Below are 23,445 nucleotides of genomic sequence, written 5' to 3'. Positions count from 1 at the left end.
TCTGGAACAAGTTACTCGGCTGCTCTTATTCTCAGGAACCTCACTTGTAAAATGGGAATGTTGCTTACCTCACAGAAATTATTTTAAAATTTAAATTAGATAATATAGGCATGGCAACTGGCAAACTCAATAAACGAAAGCTAGTTACTTCTCAATTCCAATTTATTATGTTCAACTTGAACCCACCTATAATGGTGAATATCTTCAAAAGATTTAGTATTATTTATGGCAAATACACAAAGAAAGCCCTCCCCAGTCCTCATGTACTGGTCCCTCATTGCACTGTACTCCTCTTGACCTGCTGTGTCGAGAATATCCAAGAGACAGGTTTCTCCATCAATTACTACTTGTTTTCTGTAGGAATCCTGAGAAGGGAGAAATACAGTCTGTATTATTATAGTGCACCTTTTAAAAAGGTGTTACATACAACAACAAAAAGACAACCCCACTCAAAATGGGCAGAAGACTTAAATAAATATTTCTTCCAAGATAAACAAATGGCCTATTAACACATGACAATATAGTTAACATCATCCTTAGTCATTAGGGCAATGCAAATCAAAACCTAGAGATACCACCTGGCACCTGATGGCCATTATTAAGAAACAAAAAGAAAAACAAAACAAAAATACCAGAAAATAACAACTGTGGATGAGAGGATGTGAGAAACTAGAATCTGTGTGCAGTGCTGTTGGTAATATAAAATGGTACAGCTATTATAGAGAACAGCTTGGCAGTTCCTTGAACAGTTAATGGTAGAATTACCATGTTATTCAGCAGTTCCATTCCTAGCATATCAGTGGAAATGAAAGCAGAGACTCAAGGTATACCAGTGTCTACACCATCTACTATTGCCAAAATGTAGAAACCATCTAACTGTCCATCAACAGACAGTTACACAACACTGCAGTGGTTGCACAACATTTTGAATGTACTTGATATCACTAAACTGTACACTTAAAATGGCTCTAGTAGTACACTGTGTTATGTATATCTTCCTACAAAAGTGATTTTTAAAATATCATATGGACAATCAACAATATAAATGTTAGTAACAAAAAAATCTACCTGTAAGAAATTACTACCAAAATAGAAGAGTTCTACAATTCTATTATTCCAGATGACTTAAATCCAAAACAAATCAATTTATAACTAATTATCACAGATCTACTTTATTTTTAGTCAAAAGAATATACAACAGAAGCCGGCTGTGGTGCACAGGCCTATCTATAATCCCAGCACTTGGAAGGTTGAGACAAGATTGCCACAGGTTCAAGGCCAGCCTGAATGTAGCTAGACCCTGTCTGTCATTCACACACGCACACACCAAAACAAAACAAAAACAACAGAATAGTCAATAAATAAGATTCTAATGCCCTTGTGAAAAGCCTGAAAACAGTATCTAACCACCCGATGGATAAAAAGGGCACAACTGTTTCATCTGCAAATTTTGAGAGCCTTCTATTAAAAAGATGGAAGTGGAAGTGGGGAAAGGGAGTGAAGGAAGAATGGAGAGACAAGAGAGGGAGAAAGAGAGGGAGAAAGGAGAGAGGGAGGGAGAGGGAGAGAAGGATACCGAGATCTTAGAGACTATTCAACTGTAAGAATAAGTAGAGGGCGGGCTTCCCTAGCATGCCAGAGGCACTGCCAGCACACATCACCACACACACACACACACACACACGCACACTCTCTCTCTCTCTCCAACAGAATCTTGAATAAAAATCTGATTTTCCTCTGACTTTTGAGTTATACTTATGCCTAAAATTTCACACACTCTGCCAAAACAGGCCTCAAAAAATAAGGAAACGGGATGGTTATCATATGAAGCCATGGAATAAGAAGCAGAGCCAACAAGTATGAAGTATACATAAAGGTACTATTTCTTATTGTTCTGCACATGGGCTTAACCCTTAGTTCACAAATCAATTTACTGACCATTCTATCACTTGGGGGAGAGGGGTCATTGCAAGTCATGATCTTGGTAAAATATTTTTAAAATGTTTATAGGACAAGAAGAACACAAAGGTATATATATAGTGTGACCCCAACAAAATGTGTGTACATGGCTGTATAAATGTATCTGCAGACATATTTAAAAACTGGTGGTATATACAACAAAGACTTTAAAAGGCTGTCTTTGATGGAGATGACTAAGGGAGACAGACCTATCTCTTGCTTTTCTCTCTCACTCTCTCGGTATGATACTAGATGCTACAATAAATGTGTTTCTTTAGATTTCATTTGAAATTTTTTGGTGCTACAGATTGAACCTAGAGACTAATATTGCTAAGCTCTACCACTAAGCCACGCCCTCCAGATCCTTTAGCCTTCAATTTTAAAGAGGATGAAAGCCTAGAACATTAGACTACCTTGCTTATCTATTAAAATATACTTCCTGTATTTTCTAAATTATCTAATAAAAATCAATGCTCTCAGCAGTCAGGAATAAAAGGATGGATATCTTCTGAAGAAGCTTTTAAATAAAGATTTGAATATTTGGTTGACAATTTTAACCTATTCACTTGATTAACTACTTGAGAGAATTCCTGTGGGATATAAACTGAAAACCAGAGTTTTGTTTTGTTTGTTTTTTAAATGATTAATTTGTATGTGTGTGGCAGTGCTAGGGATTGAATGCCCAGGGATTCCTGTGTACTGGGCAAGTGCTCTCTACCTCCAATCCAGAGCCAGTATTTCTGAATAATGAGAAAGCAGGAATTGAGAACAAAGTATAGTGTTTTACAGTCAATTTAACCCAGGTGTGGCTCAAATTATATAAAAGTGACCAAAAATTTTTTCTCACCTACTGTTATCAGTTCACATTTTGTATGTACCAATATGAACTAAAGTTATCCTTATAAGTGACATTTCCTTAGTCTTCAAATCTCAAACTATCTACAATAGAGTTAAACAATACAGTTTCTGGAGCCACACAAGCCTACCTACTACGTAAAGCAGGGCTGTGGGATTACTCACCATCTGCCTCAACAAAGTTCTACTCATGAAATCTTCAAACGCTGTTTCAAAGGTAGATAGAATGTAGAGTATTAACAACTTCTGCACATATTTCATAAGATGTTTCCATGATGAACACTCTACAAAGGGTCCAAAAAAACTGGAAAAGCAGTCTCTTTCCTATCAACCAACGTTCCTAAGAACATTGACAGCAAAGTTGGCAGCCCTACACTTGGTTAATTTTCTTTTCTTTTTTTTTTGACATAGGGCCTGACTATGTAGTTCAGGCTGGCTCTGAACTCATCATGCAGCCCAGGCTGGCCTCAAACTCATGGTGGTCCTCCTGCCTCGGCCTCTCACATGTTGAGATTGCAGGTGAGCACCACCACCCCATCTCGCACTTGGTTATTTTAAAAAGTAATTCACAACCTACTCATAATACTAGTGATTAGAGGTAATGGGTTTAGGATAAAACTCATCTTCTAAAGTTAGTCTTAGAATCCTTATTCCTGGAAGCATAATTAATCACTGAACTATATAAAAAAGGTAATATAACTTGGTAAAAATTAAAGAACAAAATTGCTAAATGACAAGATATAATCTCAAAAGAACTGACAAGTTTGAAGAGAGCAGAAAGTAAACACAAAAATACTACAGATTTTGTTCCAACATCAGGTTAGTTCTAAGGAAAAAAAAAATATGTGTACATAGGAAAAAAACTCTGCATTCATGTAGTATCTTTCCAAGAATTAAAGTCTAATAAGAGGCTTACTAGCAAACTATTCCTCACAGGCCCCATCTTGCCCACAGTTTTTGTATGGCTCAAGAGTTAAAAATAGTTTTTACATTTTAAATGATTGTTAAAAAATAAAAATAAAAGAACAAACAAAAACCTCAGAGAATATGTCACAAAGATCCTTCTGGTCCTTTACAGAAAAATTTGCAGTACTCATGATAAGCTAATACAGTAACTTCACAAATTTCAAGTACAGTTAACACATATTATTTATTCCCTTCATCCCTAAAAACAGAAGTCACCACTTTGTGAAAGAACAGGATATCAAGGCCCAATAAACTTTTTAAAAACACAAATTCCATAATGGAAGTAGTTAATGATGGAGCAAAAAAGAATCAAGATTTTATTGTTTTTTTGAGACAAGGTCTTACTATGTAGTTTAGGTTGGCCTCGAACTCAAGGTGATCCTCCTGCCTCAGCCTCCCGAGTAATGGGATTACAGGTATGCACTACCATGCCTGGATACATTTTAAATTAGTGTTATTTCTAGACTTTCAAATAATGTAAACTTTTATATCAGGTACACAGGTTACTAATATCTTTTAGGGAGCTAGGATAAAATAAAGTCACTTAAAATCAATCAACATAATAAAATAATAAATGAAAGTTATTCCATGTATTTTCCCTCACTCTCCAAGTGTTGTTTTTCTCATCTACTGACACAGTATATAACTTTTCTAAATGATATGTATTACGCTAGCAAGAGTGAACTGTAGATGAAATTAAAACATTTCCGGTAATACAGTAAGTAGACAAAATTCTCTCAGAAAACAATTATAGAATTTATCTAGAAGAATATAAATGTTTACAGATTTTAATAAAATAATGCCACTTATGGTAAATGATAAGGAAATCGTTCATTTTTTAAAATGACAATTATAACATACTTAAAACAGCACCCTAAAATGTCTTACAAAGAAAAATTACATAGGCACTTTACACTGACCCACCGTCTTACACTATTTATTTCCAGAATATACCCTAAATCCAAGCATCCACCACTACCACTTTTCTGTATTTCCACAGAGCAGCAAATGCGTATTTGTAAATAAGCCCTGAACTTTAAAGGCAATCAATACCTGTCGAATAAATGAATGAACCCATTCAAGGTAAATAGTACACGCACACACACACAAATTTCTGTTAAAATTCTAACAGTTAACATAAACACAATTTATCGGATTTTTCAATTGTATCAAACCCTCAAAATATCTTCCACTACATATACTGAATATTTTAAATGAATTTTACATAACCAATGTCCCTGTTTTCAATGAATACATTTGCAAAGGCGGAGTTTTAAATCTTTCAACAATTTGTTTTAAATTTTTTTCAAAACAGTCTTAGAAAAACAAGTGTAAGTTTAAGATATTATAAATTTGATTAAGAATGAAATTATAGAAATTTAAACTACAAAATACTAAGCAATAAATGGTTCCTTCAGGTACTATACAATATGAAAATATATGTAAAAATTACCAAAAGAATGCATACAGAGATTTTTAAATATTTATAAGGAAGAGAGTAAGATTGGGGAGAAGAATGCTATATTAAGTTCATATCTCATAAGAGAAGAGCTAAATAAACCAAATGTGGCAAAATGCTAAGATCTGCCAAAGCTAGCTGATACACACATAATGTTCATTATCTTTTCTACATAGCATTAAGTGTATATACCCTGTTTATCACTATTCAGCAGCAAGGATTTTATATTTAAATTTCTCTTGGTTCAACAGGCTACAATATCGTATTGTTTTAGTATCAGTTTCTTTGAGAATAATGTTACATATTTTTTATATCTTCATATTATCACCATCACCTGAGGCTTTTGTTTTTGGAATTTTCATCTTTGCTTCACATTAACTTCTATGATTTTTTAAAAAAGTATTGTATATATCAGTTTATCATTTGCCTCTGAATGTTGTTTTCATGATCAGAAACTTATCTATAGATCCATTAAAAGAAATGTGAAAGCTCAGGCAAAATTATTCCAGGTAAGATAAACTCACTGACCTGACCAGAAAACCAGTTTTGCATTTTGTATTTTAATTAATAACCAAATTGGGCCGGGGATGTAGCACAGGGGCACCATGCCTGCCTTGCAAGCGGAAGGTCCTGAGTTCTATCCCCAGTAACAAATAATAATAATAATAACCAAATTATTTAGCATGCTCATCTTCTAACATACTCAACTTTGTTTTCCAAACTAGGCAGTAAGTCTGACATAATACATAGTAGGCCGGGGACTTAGCTCAGTGGTTCCGCCACCTGCCTCCCAAGCACATAGTCTTGAGTTCAATCCTCGGTACCAAAAAAAAAAAAAAAAGACATAGTAAACCAAAACTCTAAAGAAACTACTGGTAATTAACTTTTACTAAAAGGAATCGTAACACATTTTTTTGGCAGTACTGGGAATTGAGCCTAGGTGTACTCTACTACTGAGCCACACCCTCAGCCCCTCTTATTTTTTATTTTGAGAGGCAACATCTCACTAAGTTGCCCAGGCTAGCCTTGAATTTGTGATCTTCCTGCTTCAGCCTCCTGAGTAGCTGAGATTATAGGCATGTGCCACCACACTCGGGTCATACTGCTATGAACAGTAATTACAACAGTCAACATTTACAGAGCTGTTATATAAGTCAGATACTGTGATAAGCATATTACAAGCATTATCTCGCTTAATCTCCACCTTTAGGCTGTTGATTCCATCAGATTCTCTTGTTAGTATGAATAGGACTGCTAAAAATATCAGCTAATGTATTTACTTGGGGGTTTATTTTTGAAGTTGTTTGCAGTTTTCTTAATCTGTTAAGTATTACACGAACACCTTGTAGGAGGAGGAAATGAGAAATTTACTCTTTTAATGCTCAAGTATTTTATGTTACTGTTCTAAAAGATTACTTGAATCCATCATAGAATGATGTGTTCCACACTATGGGTTATTAAGTCATCAAAGGTTAGTTCTCAAAGTCAGCTAGAAATATGTGCCATAGCCTGGTATGTTAGAATAGTAACAGGAAGACTCAAAGAATCTGGTATATGTAAATAGGTTTATGAGTTCATTCCCACCTACCCATCTCATTCTCTGCTGTATCAGGAATAATTACTGAAAAACCTAAGCATCACATTCTGTACTAAGGCATTATAGGTTAAGTATCCACAATCTGAACATCTAGAGTCAGAAATACTCTCATATCCAAAACTTTTGAATTTTTCGGTTAGGGCTATTCAAATGGTAAAATTTGTACAAATATTTCAAAATCCAGAAAACTCCAAAATCTCAAATACTTTTGGTTCCAAACATTTCAGATAAAAGATATTTCTTTTTTTTTCTTTTCTTTTTTTTTCCCGATACTTGGGGATCAAACTCAGAACCTTCTGCTTGTGAGGCAGGCACACCACCACTGAGCTAAATCCCCACCCCCTACTTCACCTGTTTATAGTTTCTGAAGGAACTAAGTGTAGTGGTAGAGAAATGAATGTAAACAAGTAATTAAAATAAACTGAAATAAATAATACCATAAGCAGACAAAGTATAATGATACCACACAGAAGAGGTCAACTTTGCTTGTCTGACTCAAAGACAGGGTAGAGCCATTCCAGGTAGGATGGAGCAAAGAAAATGTACAAAACACATGAAAAAGCAAGATGAGTACATGGAATCAAGAAGTTCAATATAATGTAGCCTGGAGATATTACAGGTAAGTACCGAGAAGTGAAAATGGACAATCAAGCACAGGCCAGATTACAGAGAGTCCTATAGGCCGTAATTATGGAACTTTTAACTCCATCCTACACTAATAATCACTGAAAGGTTTTTAAGTAGGAAGGGAGAATCCAATTTACCATGCTCACTTTTAGGATGATTACGACAAATTACAGAAAGGGACACGATTTTTCTGGCATTCCTAGACACTAAATACACCAACCTGGAGTCACTGGTAGCAGTGTGAATGAAGCATCACCTCCTGTCTGCACAAGGTTCAGCCTCAGCAATATCAGGCCTCTGCTGTGAGCTTCTACTTCTGATAACCCTGCAGTCTCCGAATCCTAGTAGGGTAGTGGCCACTTCTTGATGTTATTGTATTGCCTCAGTGTTCTTTTTGCATTTCATATTCTAACAACTAATTAACAAATTCTCCGTATTAAGTTCTCCACTTTGAAATATCTACTGTGATTTCTGTTTTCTACAATGCATTTTTGGCTTCTGTAAATGTTAAAACAGAAGGAAGGAAAAAAGGAAAAAAGTAAGGAAGGGAAGGAGGGCAAGAGGGGAATGGAGACTGAGGAGGTGCATTAGAATACCATTATAAGAAAGGACAGAACATGAACTAAGGCAGTAACAGCAGTATGGATGCAGGACACTGAACAGATCTGAGAAATAATGGAGTAAAACTGACAGGACTACCCTCATAAACTGCAACCAGGAATGCAAATGGTGCGACTACTGTGGAAAATGACTTGGCAGTTCCTCAAAAAGTTAAAGATTGGGCCAGAGATTTAGCTCAGTGGTTCCGCCGCCTGCCTCACAAGCGCAAGGACCTGAGTTCGATCCCCAGTACCAAAAAAAAAAAAAAGGTAAAGATTGAGCTACCCTACAATCCAGCAATTCTACTGATAGGTAGACAGATAGATAGATAGATGGATAGATGGCCCAACAAACTGAAAATATACTGTCATATGACAGTATCTTGTCCTTACCAAATTATTGGGCATCTACATTTCAAATAATATTTTGATATATAATGGAACTAGACAAATTCCAGAGAAAGAAAGTTAAAGCTAACAGCTGGGAAGGAATTTTGCTTTGATTAGGGAGCAAGGATATTATGGAGCTTGTCCTCATGACAGAATTTCTGACGAAAATTAAGACAGCTTTTAAAAATAAAGAAAATAAAGATTACTTTACAAACGCTAGATACTTAGAATATGAGAACACTGAATATTAATTTAGGACTAGAATGACAAGATAAAACTATCATTAGTTCAAAAATCTTGGGTAAACTCAAGGAAAATTTGCAAAATAGATTTTGAAAATAAACATACACCTATAACCTGTTGTCACATGGTATTCTCTCACAGATTACTGCTTCAGGTCAAGGTTTAAGAATACGAGGCTGGAATGATCATGGATCCAGCCTTAATAATTACAGATACCTGGGGCCTAGGATTCATTCAGCTCAGTGGTGCTGTGCCTGCCTCACAAGTGCAAGGTCCTGAGTTTGATCCCCAAAAATAATAATAATAATAATTATTATTATTATTACAGATGCCAATATAATTTTCATGTTTTAAATACCTCTCAGTTATTCATTACTTGGCCTTGATGTCTATTTCCTTAATCCAAGAATATACCTGCATTTTCCAATTTGAAGCTTTAAAAAAGGAAAGTCTGAAATAATTTAGTGGTATCTAGTACTTTTGTGTCCTTTTCTCTCTCCAAAATTAACATTTTCTTCTCCACTTACAATATTAAATGCTTATTTTTAAAAACTAAAATACCACAGAGAATGAAGGAGTAATTAAAATCAAAAGGATACAGAAGCCAGCTTGAAAATGATTTCACTGGCCATAAAAGCAAATTTATGCATCAAAATCAATAACTACGATAATAATCTTTTACATACCAAATAAAAAGAAATATTCATGAATCTATGCTCATACAAATAAATACAAACAACAAACTTCTTCTGTAAAGTGCCAGATAATGAACATTTTAGGGTTTTGGTCTCTGCTGTAACTTCTCATCTCTTGCTGTGATGCAAAAGTTGCCTTTGAGCAAATATAAACATACAAGCATGATTATGCTCCAATAAAACTTTACTGAAACAGATAGCAGACGAGATTAAAAACTCTGTTTCAAAAGTTAGAAGTTTAGAGGTAAAGGGTCTTAAGATGAGTAATTAATTCCCAAAATAGCACAAGAAAAATAAAGAATACGTATTCATGTATGTGTATATAAGTTTATACAGCCAGATACACATATAGATCTAGAGAAAGCCATTATGGCAAATATTAACTAGGACATGTAGTTTAAGGGTAAGTTATTCACTGTACTATTTTTTACCACTTTTCCATCGGGTTGAAGTTTTTCAAAATAGAAAGCTGAATAAGTTCTCTATGATACTTGGTATGTTTCTCCTTAGTCTTCTAAAATATTTTACCTTTATTATTCATTTCTACTAATTTTATTATATTAGATTGCAATAATATAACTTTCATAATCCTAGGGAATGAGACAATAAAGGTAAGAGATTAAGGCAATTAATGCTCTTCTATAGTATAAAGCCGTGGGTCATTACTTAATACACTGCTCTTCAAAATGCATCTAAGACCTGTAAGCTTCATGAAGACAGAGATCTGGCCTGACTGCTCCTCAATACATCTCCAGGGCCCATGAAGACGCCACAGTACAAAGTGAGCACCGAATAACATTTTCTGAACTAAGGCGTTAGCTGCATTGTTAAAACCAGAATATTAGAGGATGTCAAACCATAAAAAATTGTTTTTTAAGTTTTGTGAAACAGGGTCTTGCTGTGTAGTCAGTCTAGACTGGTCTTGAACTCACTATGTAGCCCAGGCTGGCCTCGAACTTACAGCAATCCTTCAGCCTCAGCCTCCTGAGTGCTTGGATTACAGTCGTGCGCCACTATGCCTTGCCATAAAACATTTTTTTTTACCTTTCACTTAGTTCCATTATCAATTTGCATTTATACATTTCTAAAGCTTTTAAAAAAAATTCCAACGTAAAATATTCCCAATAAATTTTAACATTCAAGTCAAAGTACTCAATAAATACTTATTCTTAAATTGACCTACATATAGTACTTGAATTTTGGAGTATTCTAAAAAGCAGATGCTCCACAACTAATCTATAAGCCTAGGGAAATCTGCAGAATGTGAACTTTCATAATTTGCCATTTTCAAGTAAGTCCTTCCTAACATACCCTGAAACACCCTGCAAGGCTTACACTCTAAATTAGCTCTAGAGAGCGTGCAAAGAAATTCAGAGACACTACAGTTTTTGGTCCTTCTGACAAAATAAGGTCAATCAGTGTTACCAATAGAACCACCCTATGTTCACCTACACTACCATTTCCTTTCTTAGTTAAATATACAGTACTCACTCACTTTTTTTTAATGAGGAAGGACTAATTAGTCCAATTTCTTTGTAGCAATATTAGCAGGGTGAAATTAGTACTTTAAACTTTTTAAAAATTATATAAAATAGGACTTTTAAATAAAATTGATATATTTACAAACTGCTGTCACTACAGGTTATAACCATAGGTGAAAATAAGAAAACTATCCAAACAGGGTTTCATCGTTGCTTATTACAAAAGCAAACAAGTTACCAGCAGAGGGCACCCACAAAAGGGGGGAAGAGCTGGCCATAGCCTTGAAGAGAAATGCACTTAGAAAACCACTATGCATATCTTACTTTAAAAACAGAATGTTTTAATAGAACTCTAAATAAAGCTAGCATAATGTGTATTAGTTTACAAAAAGTAAAGCTTAAACCTATATTATGTTTGAAAACTAATATAAAACTTATCTTAGAGGCATGAATTTGACAACTTAAAAGAGCTATTTAAAGCTACGTGTCACACATACTAGATTTCATTCTCGGAACTATTAACATTTTAGGCCAGATACTTCTTCGGTGTGGAAGCTTTCCTGTGCATGGCAGCAAGTTTAGCTACATTACAGGTCTCTACCCTATCAATGCTACCAGCAGGCCTCCCTCACCAAGTTCAAATAACCACAAATGCCCCCAGATGTTGCTACATGTTCCCTGAAGGACAAAGGCACCAGCCCATCCCTCATTGATAAGTACTAATATAAAAATCAGACAAATAGCAGCTTACAACATTACACAGGCTTTTCTTACCCTGCTCTTCTATATTGGTTTAGTATTAGACTTTTTTCACTGTATAATCTAAATACCTTATTTTGCAAGTAGAATGAATTCTACAATTAACATGGAAAAACAAAGCAGAGAAATTGATAAACCTTGGTCAATACCCCCAGCTCAAAGCACTACAGATGAAACAAATGGATCCAATTGTGAATTCACTTTCCTTACCAAGAAACCGTTTCATCAAAGGGGATAATGCAGTACCTGAACTGAATTACGCATGCCACCTTAACAAAAGTAAACAGATTTCAAAAGAACTGGAGCTGAGAAAAAGTATTTCTTGCCATATTTTTTATGAGTATATTATGTGCAATAGGTACTCAATATATATTCGCTAACTTGATCTCTACAACTACTTGTGGTTTTTTTAGGATAATTTTTTTTTTTCCTTATACTAAATTCTACCTTGGGAAAACCCATTTCAAGGATTATGTTTTCATAAAATGTGATCTCTATACTATAAAATGTATTTCCAGCCAACTTGCTATGAGTTTTTAATAATTTCATCCCAGTAACAAGTTATGTCATTACTTTTTTTTCTTGGTACCGGGGATCAAACTCGGGTTCTTGTGCTTGCGCAGCAGGCGGCTGACCCCTGAGCTAAATCCCGGGCCCTATGTCATTACTTTTTGAAACACTTTGGTGGACCTTCATCAAAGATAAAATCTTCAGAAGTCTAGGTGACTGTCATGAGCATATCTTTAATTATAAACATGCTCTATGTATTATTAGTAATTCTTGTTTTGTTTTATTTTGTTGTTTTTGAGACAGGGTCTAGCTTGTAGTTCAACCTGACCTTGAACTCATTATATAGCCCAAACTGGCCTGGAACTCATCATGATCCTCCTGCTTCAGCCTCCTGAGTGCTGGGATTACAGGCGTGCACCACCACACCAGGCCATGCCTAATTCTATACTGTAACTCTGCCATTAAGTTGCTATTAGTGGGCTAAATTCAAATTTTGGTATACTGATAAATCCGAATTGATGTACATTAGCATTTTCTTGGTTTGAAAAACTGCTAATCTTTCACTTTAATAAGGTAATACAAGCTATGGTAGAAATTTCACTTAACTTCCTTTCAGAAAATTTAAATCCAAATCCCCCCACTTCCTAGGTATCCTTAGAAGAGAACCGCTCAGTGGCCATTTTTATCTATAAAATGAAAGACATAATGACTACCCTCCTTATCTACTCATAGTGTAATTCACTGCAAATACTAAGTCACTGAAAATACGGTATTCCTTGGTGTAAATGTGAGATGCTTTTCCTTCCAGTCCTTATTCTGGGGTTTTGGAGACAGACAAGGCCTCATGGTCCATCCCAGGCAGCCTTGAAGCTGCCATGCTCCTCCCTGGGCCTCCTGAGGGCTGGGGTTCCAAGCATGTGCCACCAAGCCCAGCTGTCCATTTTCTTTCAATGTAGGAATACTGGCAACAATTCCAGATATGAAATGTCTATGGCCTTTCTACTTTTCTTTCCAACTACATTATTTGCCAATCAGAACCTAATAGTAGCAGTGAAATCTCATCCTTCTTAATTTTTTTACAATAACAGAATTGACATTTTTAGTCAATCCTATTAAATTGTTAAATTCTCTTGCCTTTCTTATAGTTGAACAATAAATATCATGAACTACAGCTGTCAGTTTCCTCAGAGACTCATGTAACTTGGGTGGCAAGTAATAATCTCAAATACCTGTCCCCAGGTGGCTAAACTATGTGAGAAAATGTCAGTCTCAAAGTTCACAGGCAATAGTACTTCCCAGAACCCAGCCTAGATTAGCAGAAATCACAAGCAGAGTTACGAGTTTAAGTTTATAAACATTTTCTACCTTCCCCACAAACAATGGATTAATTGTTGGCTTTGTTTGTTCAGGAATTAGACTGCATTTTAACAATTTTGAGCAAAAAGTTTCCTAACCTATTTCATCACATTCATGCATTCATGACCTCATGTTACATGCATTCGTATAGCACTCATGACCTCTGATAGGAAACAGAGCATAATGGAATTTCTCAGATTGTCAGAGAAGATGAAGGACAATTCTGCTAAAATCATCTTCCAAATCCCGGGAAAACTTACATGCTTAATCTGCATTCTATTAAAAGTTCTCTTTATACCTGATTTAAATGGTAGAGTATGCCAAGTAAGCTTGGATTTGGAATACAGATGGAAATGGATGAACTATTCTTTCTTCCTCAAAGAAAAAACTAAAACTATAGGATAGCACAGAACTGTCAGAACTAAATATGGTATATACAGAGTTTTACACAGGAGGTCAACTTTAATTAGATTGTTCTCTTTTACTAATGCAAATTCTTAAACTTGGAAACCAAATAAAAGTTTATTTAAATCAAAGATTTGCAAATAGACATTATTTCTTCATTTTTTTTTTTGGTACTACTAAAAATATTTGACATATCCTTATGAACAGTAATCTAACCAAGCCACAAAGTTCTAAGTGCATATTTCCCCAAGGCCACTCCTGCCTCAGAATCCATCTCAATGTAAAGCATTTCTTTAAGACATCACACAGGGTAGACCTTAACAGCACAGTTTTGACCTGTCCTAGATTCCACAGCTTGGGACTTAGTTCTTAGAAAGATCTGGGAAGTTCTTCAGGACAGATTTTTTTTAATTGGTACATTAGAATAAAAATAATGGGATTAGTTTAGCACAACTCGAGGTAAAGAGGTCTAAGAAATAATCTAAGAACACACGGCTGTTTCATATAAAAAGTGATATATTTATTTCTGATGATAAAATTTAACCTGAAGATTTAGATTATTCATGAAATATGCTAATAATTACCTTCTGAAAATGAGCTAACAAGACAATTATCCCGCAGTTCTTTGGGATTAAATAAATCCTTATCATATTGGGATAATTTGAGTCAAGTGCTGCCAGATGCAGTAGGAAATCTACCTGACTTCTCAAAAATCTCTTCCAGAACTCTATTGTACCAGTTTGCTCTTGGCTTTTATTTTTACTTTGCTAATTTTCATAATACTAACATTCTAAAATTACAGTAATCTTGAAAATCTTATTAATCAAATTGTATTTAAAAGAAAAAAGACAAATTTTCTTGAGTACATTAAAAATGGATCACAGGATAAGGGTATGTACGGACTGACTAGTACTTTTATATAATTGCATCTTAGGCAAAAAATGAGCTTTTAAAAATGCATCAGGTAACTACAGTTTCTTCATTACTTCAAAGTTAAGGAGAAAATACTAAGTTTAAATAACAACAACAACCAACCATCAAATGATTACACTTCACCAGTATATTCAATCTAACTTCTATATGTGACATCAAAATTCAAACAAACCCATACAAACAAAAGCCACAATCAAAGGAATGACCTCTAGGTACACAGAAAATGAAAATCAACATTTTCACCCTCTTACAAAACTTTCAAATACCGCCAGGTGTGGTGGTACATGCCTGTGATCCTAGTACTTGGGAGGCTGAGGCAGGAGGATAACTGCAAGTTCAAGGCCAGCTTGGGCTACTTAGTGACTCCAGGGCCAGCCTGACTACACAGTGAGACCGTGCCTCAGAAAAAAAAAAACCCAAAACTTTCAAATACTGTTCCAATCCAACTGTACATACACTGCTAAGAGTGAACTGCATGTACCTTCACATTCTCCTGAAAGAAGAAGGGCTCCCCATATCTACAATTACATGTAACTTCAGTTGAAGTCTTGAAACTCAAGGACATTTCAGATAACTCAGTAACTTCCCCTAGGATTACTAAAAAGAACTCAGGAAAATGATCAGAGAAACCTTTTTTGGTCCTGCACAAGTAAAATGTATATTAAAACAGATTTACCTCTATTGTAGGATCATATTCATCCACAAAGTGATTCTGAATTAGCTGTATCGTCAAGGCACTCTTGCCTACGCCACCAGCTCCAACTACCACAAGTTTATATTCAGTCATTTTCAGCAGGCCTTATAACAAAAATAATGAAAATGTTACTCAATTAGAACATGTACCACACATGAGGTTAATACACTGTCAAATACTCTACTAATACCTTTTGACACAAATTCCCCTTTACTTGGAAAATTGTAAGGTATGCTGAAATTCTATGATGAAAACCTCAGCTGACTACCGATATGTACTGTAATGAATTGTACTTCATTTACAAACTCCCTCATCAACATTTAAGAAAAAGGCACAGAGAACACAGCCAGATCTTTATCTTATATTCAAGTTGTTCTATCTACTAGCTTTCTGCAGCAGCTAATGGCTCTCAAAGGAACATATCATGACTTCACTCAGTACAAGAGTCTCCCACGGTGCTTTATACCCTACAGGCACACTGACACAAACTTTTTGACAGCTATCCCCACTCCTATCCTTGCAGTATTCTTAGCTGATTCAGGCTTTTAAGAGTTAGAAGTTGATATGCTAAGAGTATCTTTGTTGGAGCTATGGAAACTTCTTTTGTGAGACAGGGTCTCATTATGTATTCAGGTAGGCCTTGAACTCACTATGTAGCCCAGGCTGGCCTCAAACTTGCAGCAATCCTCTTCCTCAGCCTCCCAAGCATTGGAATTACAGGCATGCACTAGCATGCCTGACTGGAAAATTTTTTTAAAACATCATCATAGTTCTTCTGGAGAGGTAGCAAGAATTACATGGGGGGGTCTAGGATCAAAGTTGGACTTTGTCAAAGAGAAAATGCCTGCTAGGAAAAACAAAGGTAAGAACTCAGAAACCCTTGAGAATTTTAGATTAACTATTCAGTATAGGTGATTTGGTCATCAGTCACAATATATATTCCTACATTTGTGCTGCTAAACACCCCACTGTACAAGAAAAATATAATGAAATTTAGAAATAAGTACTTTTAGTAAGAAAAAATTTTGAAGATATAAGTGTGCATTTCTGAGTAATCTACCTGACTTGCTTCTCATACGTCATTTCTCAACAGGTGCAATAAATATGGACAATTTATGCAGTTAACAATCACAAAAGAGAAAATGAAATCTGATAGTTTTTACTCAGCTACTTAAAACTTTTTTGAAATAAAACGAATACATTTAATTTTATTCTTTTCCTTCATGGAACAAATAAGGAGCAAAATGCAGAAAGAATGTCACACCCACTGATCTGTAATAAGTAGTTCCAGATAGATGAATGTATATATATTGCAAAATACACTAAACTCATGAAGCATCCTTTTTATTGAAGACCAAGAATTATCCGGATGGGCACCAAGAAAAAATAAAGATTAATTTGTTCCAATGCACTGACCTCCTCACTCTACTCCTGAGCTTCCCCAGAAACAGCACTACGCGCTAGAAAACTACTGTACCACAGACCTGCAGTATGGCTCCTTACCCTGCTCAGTTTCATCTACCCTCAGGTGTTGCTTGTCTGGGGCCACAGTGAAGGCTACTGCACAAGTATCTTACCCTGTTTGGTATGCTTTATTTCAAATATAGGCCACAGCAAATGGAGATGATAAGAATGGAAATGAGAAGAATCATATGAAAATTTGTCTTTTAGCTCCCTGTGGGCCTTACCCTCCCCTAACAGTTTGAAAAGCTTGTAACAGCAATTCAGGAACCTCTTCTGGAGTTCCAAAAGGTCAAAATTATTTTTGTTATAATATTAAGATGTTCTTTAGCCTTTTCACTATCATTCTTTCACAACTGTCTGGTAGAGTTTTTCAGACTGTGTGATCACAATAGATTTAATGCAGTGCAGATATGACAATATAGATGTCTCCTATTAAAGCACATAATTAAACAGATTTGTTTTTTTTTGTTTTTTGGTACCAGGGATTGAACTTGGGTCCTTGCGCTTGCGCAGCCAGCAGCGAAACCACTGAGCTAAATCCCTGGCCCTTAAACAGATTTGTTAAAGTGTGAAACAATGCCACCCTTCTCACTGATTTTTTATTAAGTTACTTATTTAAAAATTATTCACATTATCAAATAACAAGCTTATTATTTCTAAATGAATAGTTTTTAAATTCTTTTTTCTAATATGGTACACACTGATAAGACCCCAAACAAATCAAGCATTTTTGAGACCTCAATAATTTTTAAGAATGTAAAGGAGTCCTCAAGACCAAAAATGTCTCCTAGCACCGGATATACTGTAGACAAATACTGTATTGGAGTTTAGTTGTACATGCATGTGTAATCAGAGACGCACACCTTCTGGTCTACTTATTTATGCAATGGTTGTTGCTATAGGGAAAATATTCTTTTTAAATCAAGAAATATTTAAATCCAGTAACAAGAAGGAACTGGGTTCCAAAGAAGTCTTGCAGAAGGAAGACTATAGGCCAGAAAGGGTTATTTTCATCAACAGTTACAAAAGGTGGTAAGGGGTACAGCCGGGACTAGAACTCAACAATTTTGTTAAGGGAAAAAAATTCAATTTTGTTATAAAACTCAATTACCATTTGCCATCCTTTAGATTGAATATGATTGTGGATGGCTACAGTCTCAAAGTAAACATTTTGATATCAAGCATATTTGATGTCTATAGGAGTCAGCATATTGGACCTTAGTCATTGAAAGCAAAGCGGTACCATTCATATGGTTAATTCTGAGATGATTATTATGAACAGATATTTTTCCTTTATGATTTTTAGATGATTTTCCATTACAAACATAACATACATTGAGTGAATTAGAAAACATCTTTGTATTTTTAATCCCTTGCTTTGCTGGGTATCAAGGCTGGGTATCAAGACTGGCTTAAAACTGGCTGTAACACGCACAGGTCTAAGAGCATTTATTTTATATGCTTTGCTACCCGATAGCTACAATTAACTCCTTTTTAAAATCAAATTTAAAAAATCTGAAAGTGCTGTTTTAGGACAGGGAACAATTCTATAAGGGCGAGGGTAATATAGAAGAGATGGGGGAAGGACCAGAAAAAGCAAATTAAACTTCACACTATTTTAACTATTGCTGTCTGCATTTGACTATTGGAGGAAAAAAGCCCTGCTTCTGCTCTTTGGGTTTTTCTTCCTGTGTTTTAACTTGACAAAGCAAAACAGACCTTCTGGGATTAACTTTTTCCTTTTCACTGCAGGTCACAGGCTTTACGTGTAGGGTGTTGGCCACCTGCTCTTCCACCACCGTCTCTACCTCCACCTCCTCCTTTGTGGCCACAGCAATGTCACAGCTCACACAAGGGGGAGGGGAGCAGTCAGGAACTCGGCGGCTGAGGCTGTTCTCCCCCCAAACACAATAACCTTGCACAGTGGTCTCTAAGCGCTTTCGGATGCTCTTCCCCGAGCGTGACCTTCCCTCTGACCCGTGCGTCCTCCCCCACACTAGGAAGGACCACTGTCCGTCCGGCCTGCGCTCCAGGGAGAAGTTTACACCCGGTCCCAGGGATGCTGGATGCAGCGGAGCAAGCAGCGGCCGGGCGCCGGCGGGCGGGGAAGGTGCGGGAGCGGCGACGCGGAGCCCGGGGCGTCGGGGGGGAGGGGAGGCGGAGGCGGTGCCCCCACGCCCGGCCGCGGCCCGCGGGAGGAGGAAGGAAGGGGCTCCCCGTCCAGGAAGCGGCACCGCGCGGCCGCCTCCAGCCTCGCCCTCCCCAGCCCCGCGTCGCTGGTCCCGCGCCGCCCCCCGCGGACTCCCCGGCCCGCCCCGCTCGGCCCGCCCGCGCCCCCGCCGCGGCCGCCACCCGCTCCCCCGAACCCCCAATTCATTCACTCGCGCGGGCCCCACCCGGCGCCGGAGGAGGGTCGCCACCGCGACCGGGCCCAGGAGGGGCGGTGCGCGCCCTACCTCTCTCCCGCACCTGGGAGCCCCCAAGCCTCTGGCCCCCGCCGCCGCTGCCCTCAGTGCCCGCGTCGCGCTCGCTCCCGGTCCGAAATGGCGGGGGCCGGGAGGACTGGCCGAGAAGCCGCCGCCACCACCACCGCTGCTGCCCCTGCCACCGTCGCTGCTGCCTCCGCCGCCGCGGCCGACGCCTAGGGAAGTCGAGCTCCGAGCGCACCGATGAGTTCGGGGCCGGGCGGCCACCGAGGGCAGAGATATCGATGCGTTCGGCGCTCGATTCCTCTCGAGAGGGTGGAGGGCGGTGTGGGAAGAGGGTGGGGAAGGAGCTGCGGGCGCCGCCGCCGCCGCGGAGGAGGAGGAGACCGAGGTGGAGGAGGAGCAGCACAGGCCGGCTCCCGGGAAGGGCTGGCCTGGGCGGCGGAGCCAGAGGAGCCGGGCGGCGCCTCGGCGGGGAGGAGGGGCTGCGGACACCCGCGGCCGCCCGTCCCCGGGCTGTCGCCGCAGGGCGTCCCGGAGCCGCCGCTGGGACCCGGCGCGACCCGGCAGGCTGACCCACGACACGTCGCCGTCCCGCCGCACCCCTGCGGGGCCCGCCGTCCCTGCGCCTGTGCACGTTCTTTTACTGTCGTCTACTGCACATAAATAAAGGATCTGTCACCAGATGAGCGAAGCCGCTGCGGTGGCTTCAGGGAGACCTGGCGGGCAGTTTTCCAGCCCCGGGACTTCTGGATGGTCTCCTGATTATCACCAGCCGTGACTGTAGGCTGGGAATCTAGTCCCAGGCCCAAAGGCGACAAACCCCTTTTTAGCTTTTTTTGGGGGGGGGTGCCTTTTTTATTTTGTTATTTTTCTGGATATTTTTAAGCCATCATAGGGTCTCTCTAAAGAGGGACCTCACATGTACTCAGCACCCAGGAAAGCACAAGCAGAACGCATACTATTTTCAAATAGAAGCGACCTTGACAGTACAGACAGGAGAGTCATTTAAACATTAATTAGAAGTCTGAGATTAATCAGTTAATGTTCAAGGAGTTAAGACATTAAACAATGGGGCAATTAAACATGCTAGCTTTCCCAGAGTCTGCATCGATAAACTACCTAGAAAGGTCTACTGGGAGTTTTAAAAATTAAAGCCTGGCAACCCAGCACCGGCTCCAAACATGACCGAACACCTGTGTCTCTCCTTCCAGTTCTGTCCCTCTAGCCCACACCTTAAACCACCAATAATTGTTGTTTTAGATCCCAGCTATTATGTCTGCTCGCCAAGGCTTTACGTTAACTGTCACCCTCTTGTTTCTATCCTTTTATGGGCTGCGAGGCTTCCAGCCTCCCTCTCCCAGCACCAGGTGGGAGGCAGAAGAGACAAGTGGAAGACAGGGAAGGGAAAAGAATGTGCCTACTCTATGTCAAGAACTTGCTAAATGTTTTGCACATATCATCTTATTTAATTATCACAACAACCTCACGAGTTAGAATAATTTTCACTGTTTTACAGATAAAGGAATTTGGAGCGCTTTAAAAATGGGCCCAGTTCATACAGTTAAAATGTGAAAAGCCTTTATCATGTTCTTTGTGCTCCCAGCTCCATCGTGGCTTCCATCCCACTTAACATAAAAGCAAAATTCTGAAACTCCTGCTGGCACTTAATACCCCCTTTACTTGCCTGAACCCTTATCCTCGTGTTCGCCCTTTCTCCCTTCCACATACATGCTGGTTCCTGGCTATTCCTGGCTAGTACTTGAAAATCCCAGTAGCCTTCTTCCTCAGGAACCACCCATATGCTGCCTTGTCTGGCACTACATATGCAGAGTCTCCTCTGTCACCAATTCAAATCTTTTCTAAATGAGATCTTGCTCATAGGTCACCTTGAATGCTGCAACCCCTTCTCATACCCCTAAATAGTATAGCTCCTGCTTTATTTTTCTCCAGAGAACTTATCACCTTCTAATATAAATTTTGTGTTCTTATCTCTCTTGTCCTTCTCCCACTAGAATGAGAGCTCCATGAGGGCAGATAGTTTGGTCCATTTTACTTAGGAGTCAATTGTCGGTGCCCACCACAGTCTCTGATACAAATAAGGCCCTCAGTAAAGATTTATGGCACGTCAAAGGAGCAAATCTATGTACTGGTCTGAAACCTGGCGACTCTAAATTCTTAGAGTGAGTTAAGCCCCCTGTCAATCTGTCTTTACTGCCTTATAAAATCTGCTTTAAACTCAGGTCACTCTCTGATAAAAACACACACACACACACACACACACACACACACACACGTGGGAATGGAAACCAGGACCTTGTGTATGTGGGGCAGGTGCTCTACCTCTAAGCTACATCTCTAGCCCTGATAAACGAAATCTTATGGAATGTAGAAAAGTATCTGGCAATAACAACAGACACAATGAATTTTTCTCGAATGAATTTGCAATTGTTTTAATGTTGCTATGTGGTTAGTCTTAAGTCACAGATGTATTTTGTGCAACTTCAAGTAATGATAAAGTCTTTTTTCTTTTACAGCTATAAATATAATGTTCTTCTTGTTCTTGGTAGCCCATAAATCTTGAAAGGACTATAATAAAGAGGAGAGAAAAGCTTTGAATAGCACTTTTATGCTGATTATAAAAATTCGGGCATTAGCAGAAACCTAGTCCATCCTCACTGTCTCAGTTGTCATCCAGGCTCATGATTCCCAAAGTGAGTCTTCATCCCACTGTGTGTTCGGTGCAGCCTACACTCCAGCTTCACCTCATACTCCGTAACATTTCCTTTCTTTCCTTAACACCAGCTTACAGCAGAGGCTTTCAACAGGGAAGTGCTTTCTGAATCACCTGCCATGCTTACAAAAATGCAAGTTCCGAGACACCCCCATTCAGATGTTCCATTCAGTGGAAGTCTTTTGTTTTGTTTTGCTTGGAGTCAGTACTGGAGAGTGAACCCAGCTAAATCCCCAGCCCTTTAAAAAATTTTACTCTGAAACAGGGTCTTACTAAATTGCTAAGTTGCCCAGGCTGGTCTCAAACTTGCAATCTCACATTTCAGCCTCCCAAATTGCTGGGATTACAACCATGTGAGCTACCATGCCTGGCAGAAATCTGCATTCTTAAAAAACAGATTGTGACCCTAAATCAGCAATTAGGCATCTGCACAAGGACAGAATCTCCTTGGGTCCCCTCTTCCATGCTCTACACCCAGGCCTGATCACAATGGGGAAAGGGAGAGGGAATAATTGAAACTATAAATGGGATTGCTGGAGGATACAACTGAACCTAAAGACAGCGATATGCACATGTGCACAACATTTGGAACTGCTTTATGAAAACCATACTGACCGTTCCTGGAACACCCTCTTCTAGAGAGAGAATCAAAGCCAAGCAATGAGTTCCCTGTGCTACTTCGGCTCTTATAAGGCATGAAATCCAGGGCACACTCAGAGCACTGCAAACCCTGAGGACTTACTTTAAAGAAATAAGAACACCTTGGAAAACTGTATCGTTAACCAGAGAACTGCTGTTCAACCCAGAAATCAGCAGTGCTTGTGATTCAGCAATGGGTCCTGATGCCTCACTCATCCTCTCTTTAGCAAGCTCCTATTGCCCAGAACTAGTAACTGCTCACGAATCAGCACCTCTCTGCTTCTTTTTCACACAGTTTCAGCTTCTACTGCTATCCACGCTTCCACTGTCCGCTGTCTGTAACTTACACTCAAAACTCTGCAAGGAGAGGATCTGTCTGTCATTCACTGTTCAACAGGAAGGGGCTTCATGGGACACTTTCTGGTGGGTGCTGGCTTTATGGGCTTTGTGTCCCAGTCATGAGTCCAGACACTTGTCGTCGGAGTAACAGGACAGGGAGCAGGGAATTTAAGCAGTAGGAGCCACCTATGGAAGCCTTCAGGGACCCTACTTCAGTACAACCCCAGTTTTTTCAGGGGGAAATTGCCACTCACGAATAGGTCCTAACTCACTTGCTCAGAACATTGTCTCTTGGGGACACTTATTTTATATGTT

The 23,445-nt window shown here is 38.7% G+C and overlaps 2 protein-coding genes across 7 annotated transcripts in view; both read right to left on the bottom strand.

The window, feature by feature from the left end:
* The window catches only part of Kras (KRas proto-oncogene, GTPase), a 37,404-nt gene extending 17,537 nt beyond the window's left edge, over positions 1-19,867 (bottom strand). Inside the window, exons 1-3 of one of the 6 annotated variants that reach the window (XM_087213993.1) lie at positions 19,462-19,867; positions 15,511-15,632; positions 187-365 (exon numbers count right to left, since the gene is read on the bottom strand). In XM_087213993.1, the coding sequence (XP_087070119.1) occupies positions 187-365; positions 15,511-15,621 (290 nt within the window). In that variant the 5' untranslated portion in view covers positions 15,622-15,632; positions 19,462-19,867. Of the gene's footprint in view, positions 1-186; positions 366-15,510; positions 15,633-19,448 lie in introns of all 6 variants that reach the window. The other 5 variants (XM_004845743.4, XM_013072558.3, XM_013072557.3 and 2 more) reach the window with 5 other exon arrangements.
* On the bottom strand, positions 18,278-22,273 carry LOC147827481 (uncharacterized). The gene is made up of 3 exons (XM_087214220.1): positions 22,229-22,273; positions 19,806-20,071; positions 18,278-19,722 (listed from the first exon to the last, which is right to left on the bottom strand). The coding sequence occupies exons 1-3, from the start codon at positions 22,271-22,273 to the stop codon at positions 18,615-18,617; spliced, it is 1,419 nt and encodes a 472-aa protein (XP_087070346.1). The 3' UTR covers positions 18,278-18,614.
* Positions 22,274-23,445: the final 1,172 nt, after the last annotated feature.

The sequence above is a fragment of the Heterocephalus glaber genome, unplaced genomic scaffold (assembly GCF_053883595.1).
Source record: "Heterocephalus glaber isolate CG9 unplaced genomic scaffold, H.glaber_assembly_v1.0 deba00001444, whole genome shotgun sequence".
Classification (NCBI taxonomy): domain Eukaryota; kingdom Metazoa; phylum Chordata; class Mammalia; order Rodentia; family Bathyergidae; genus Heterocephalus; species Heterocephalus glaber.
The sequence above is the reverse complement of the archived record's forward strand: the minus strand, read 5'-3'. Positions and strand labels throughout refer to the sequence as shown.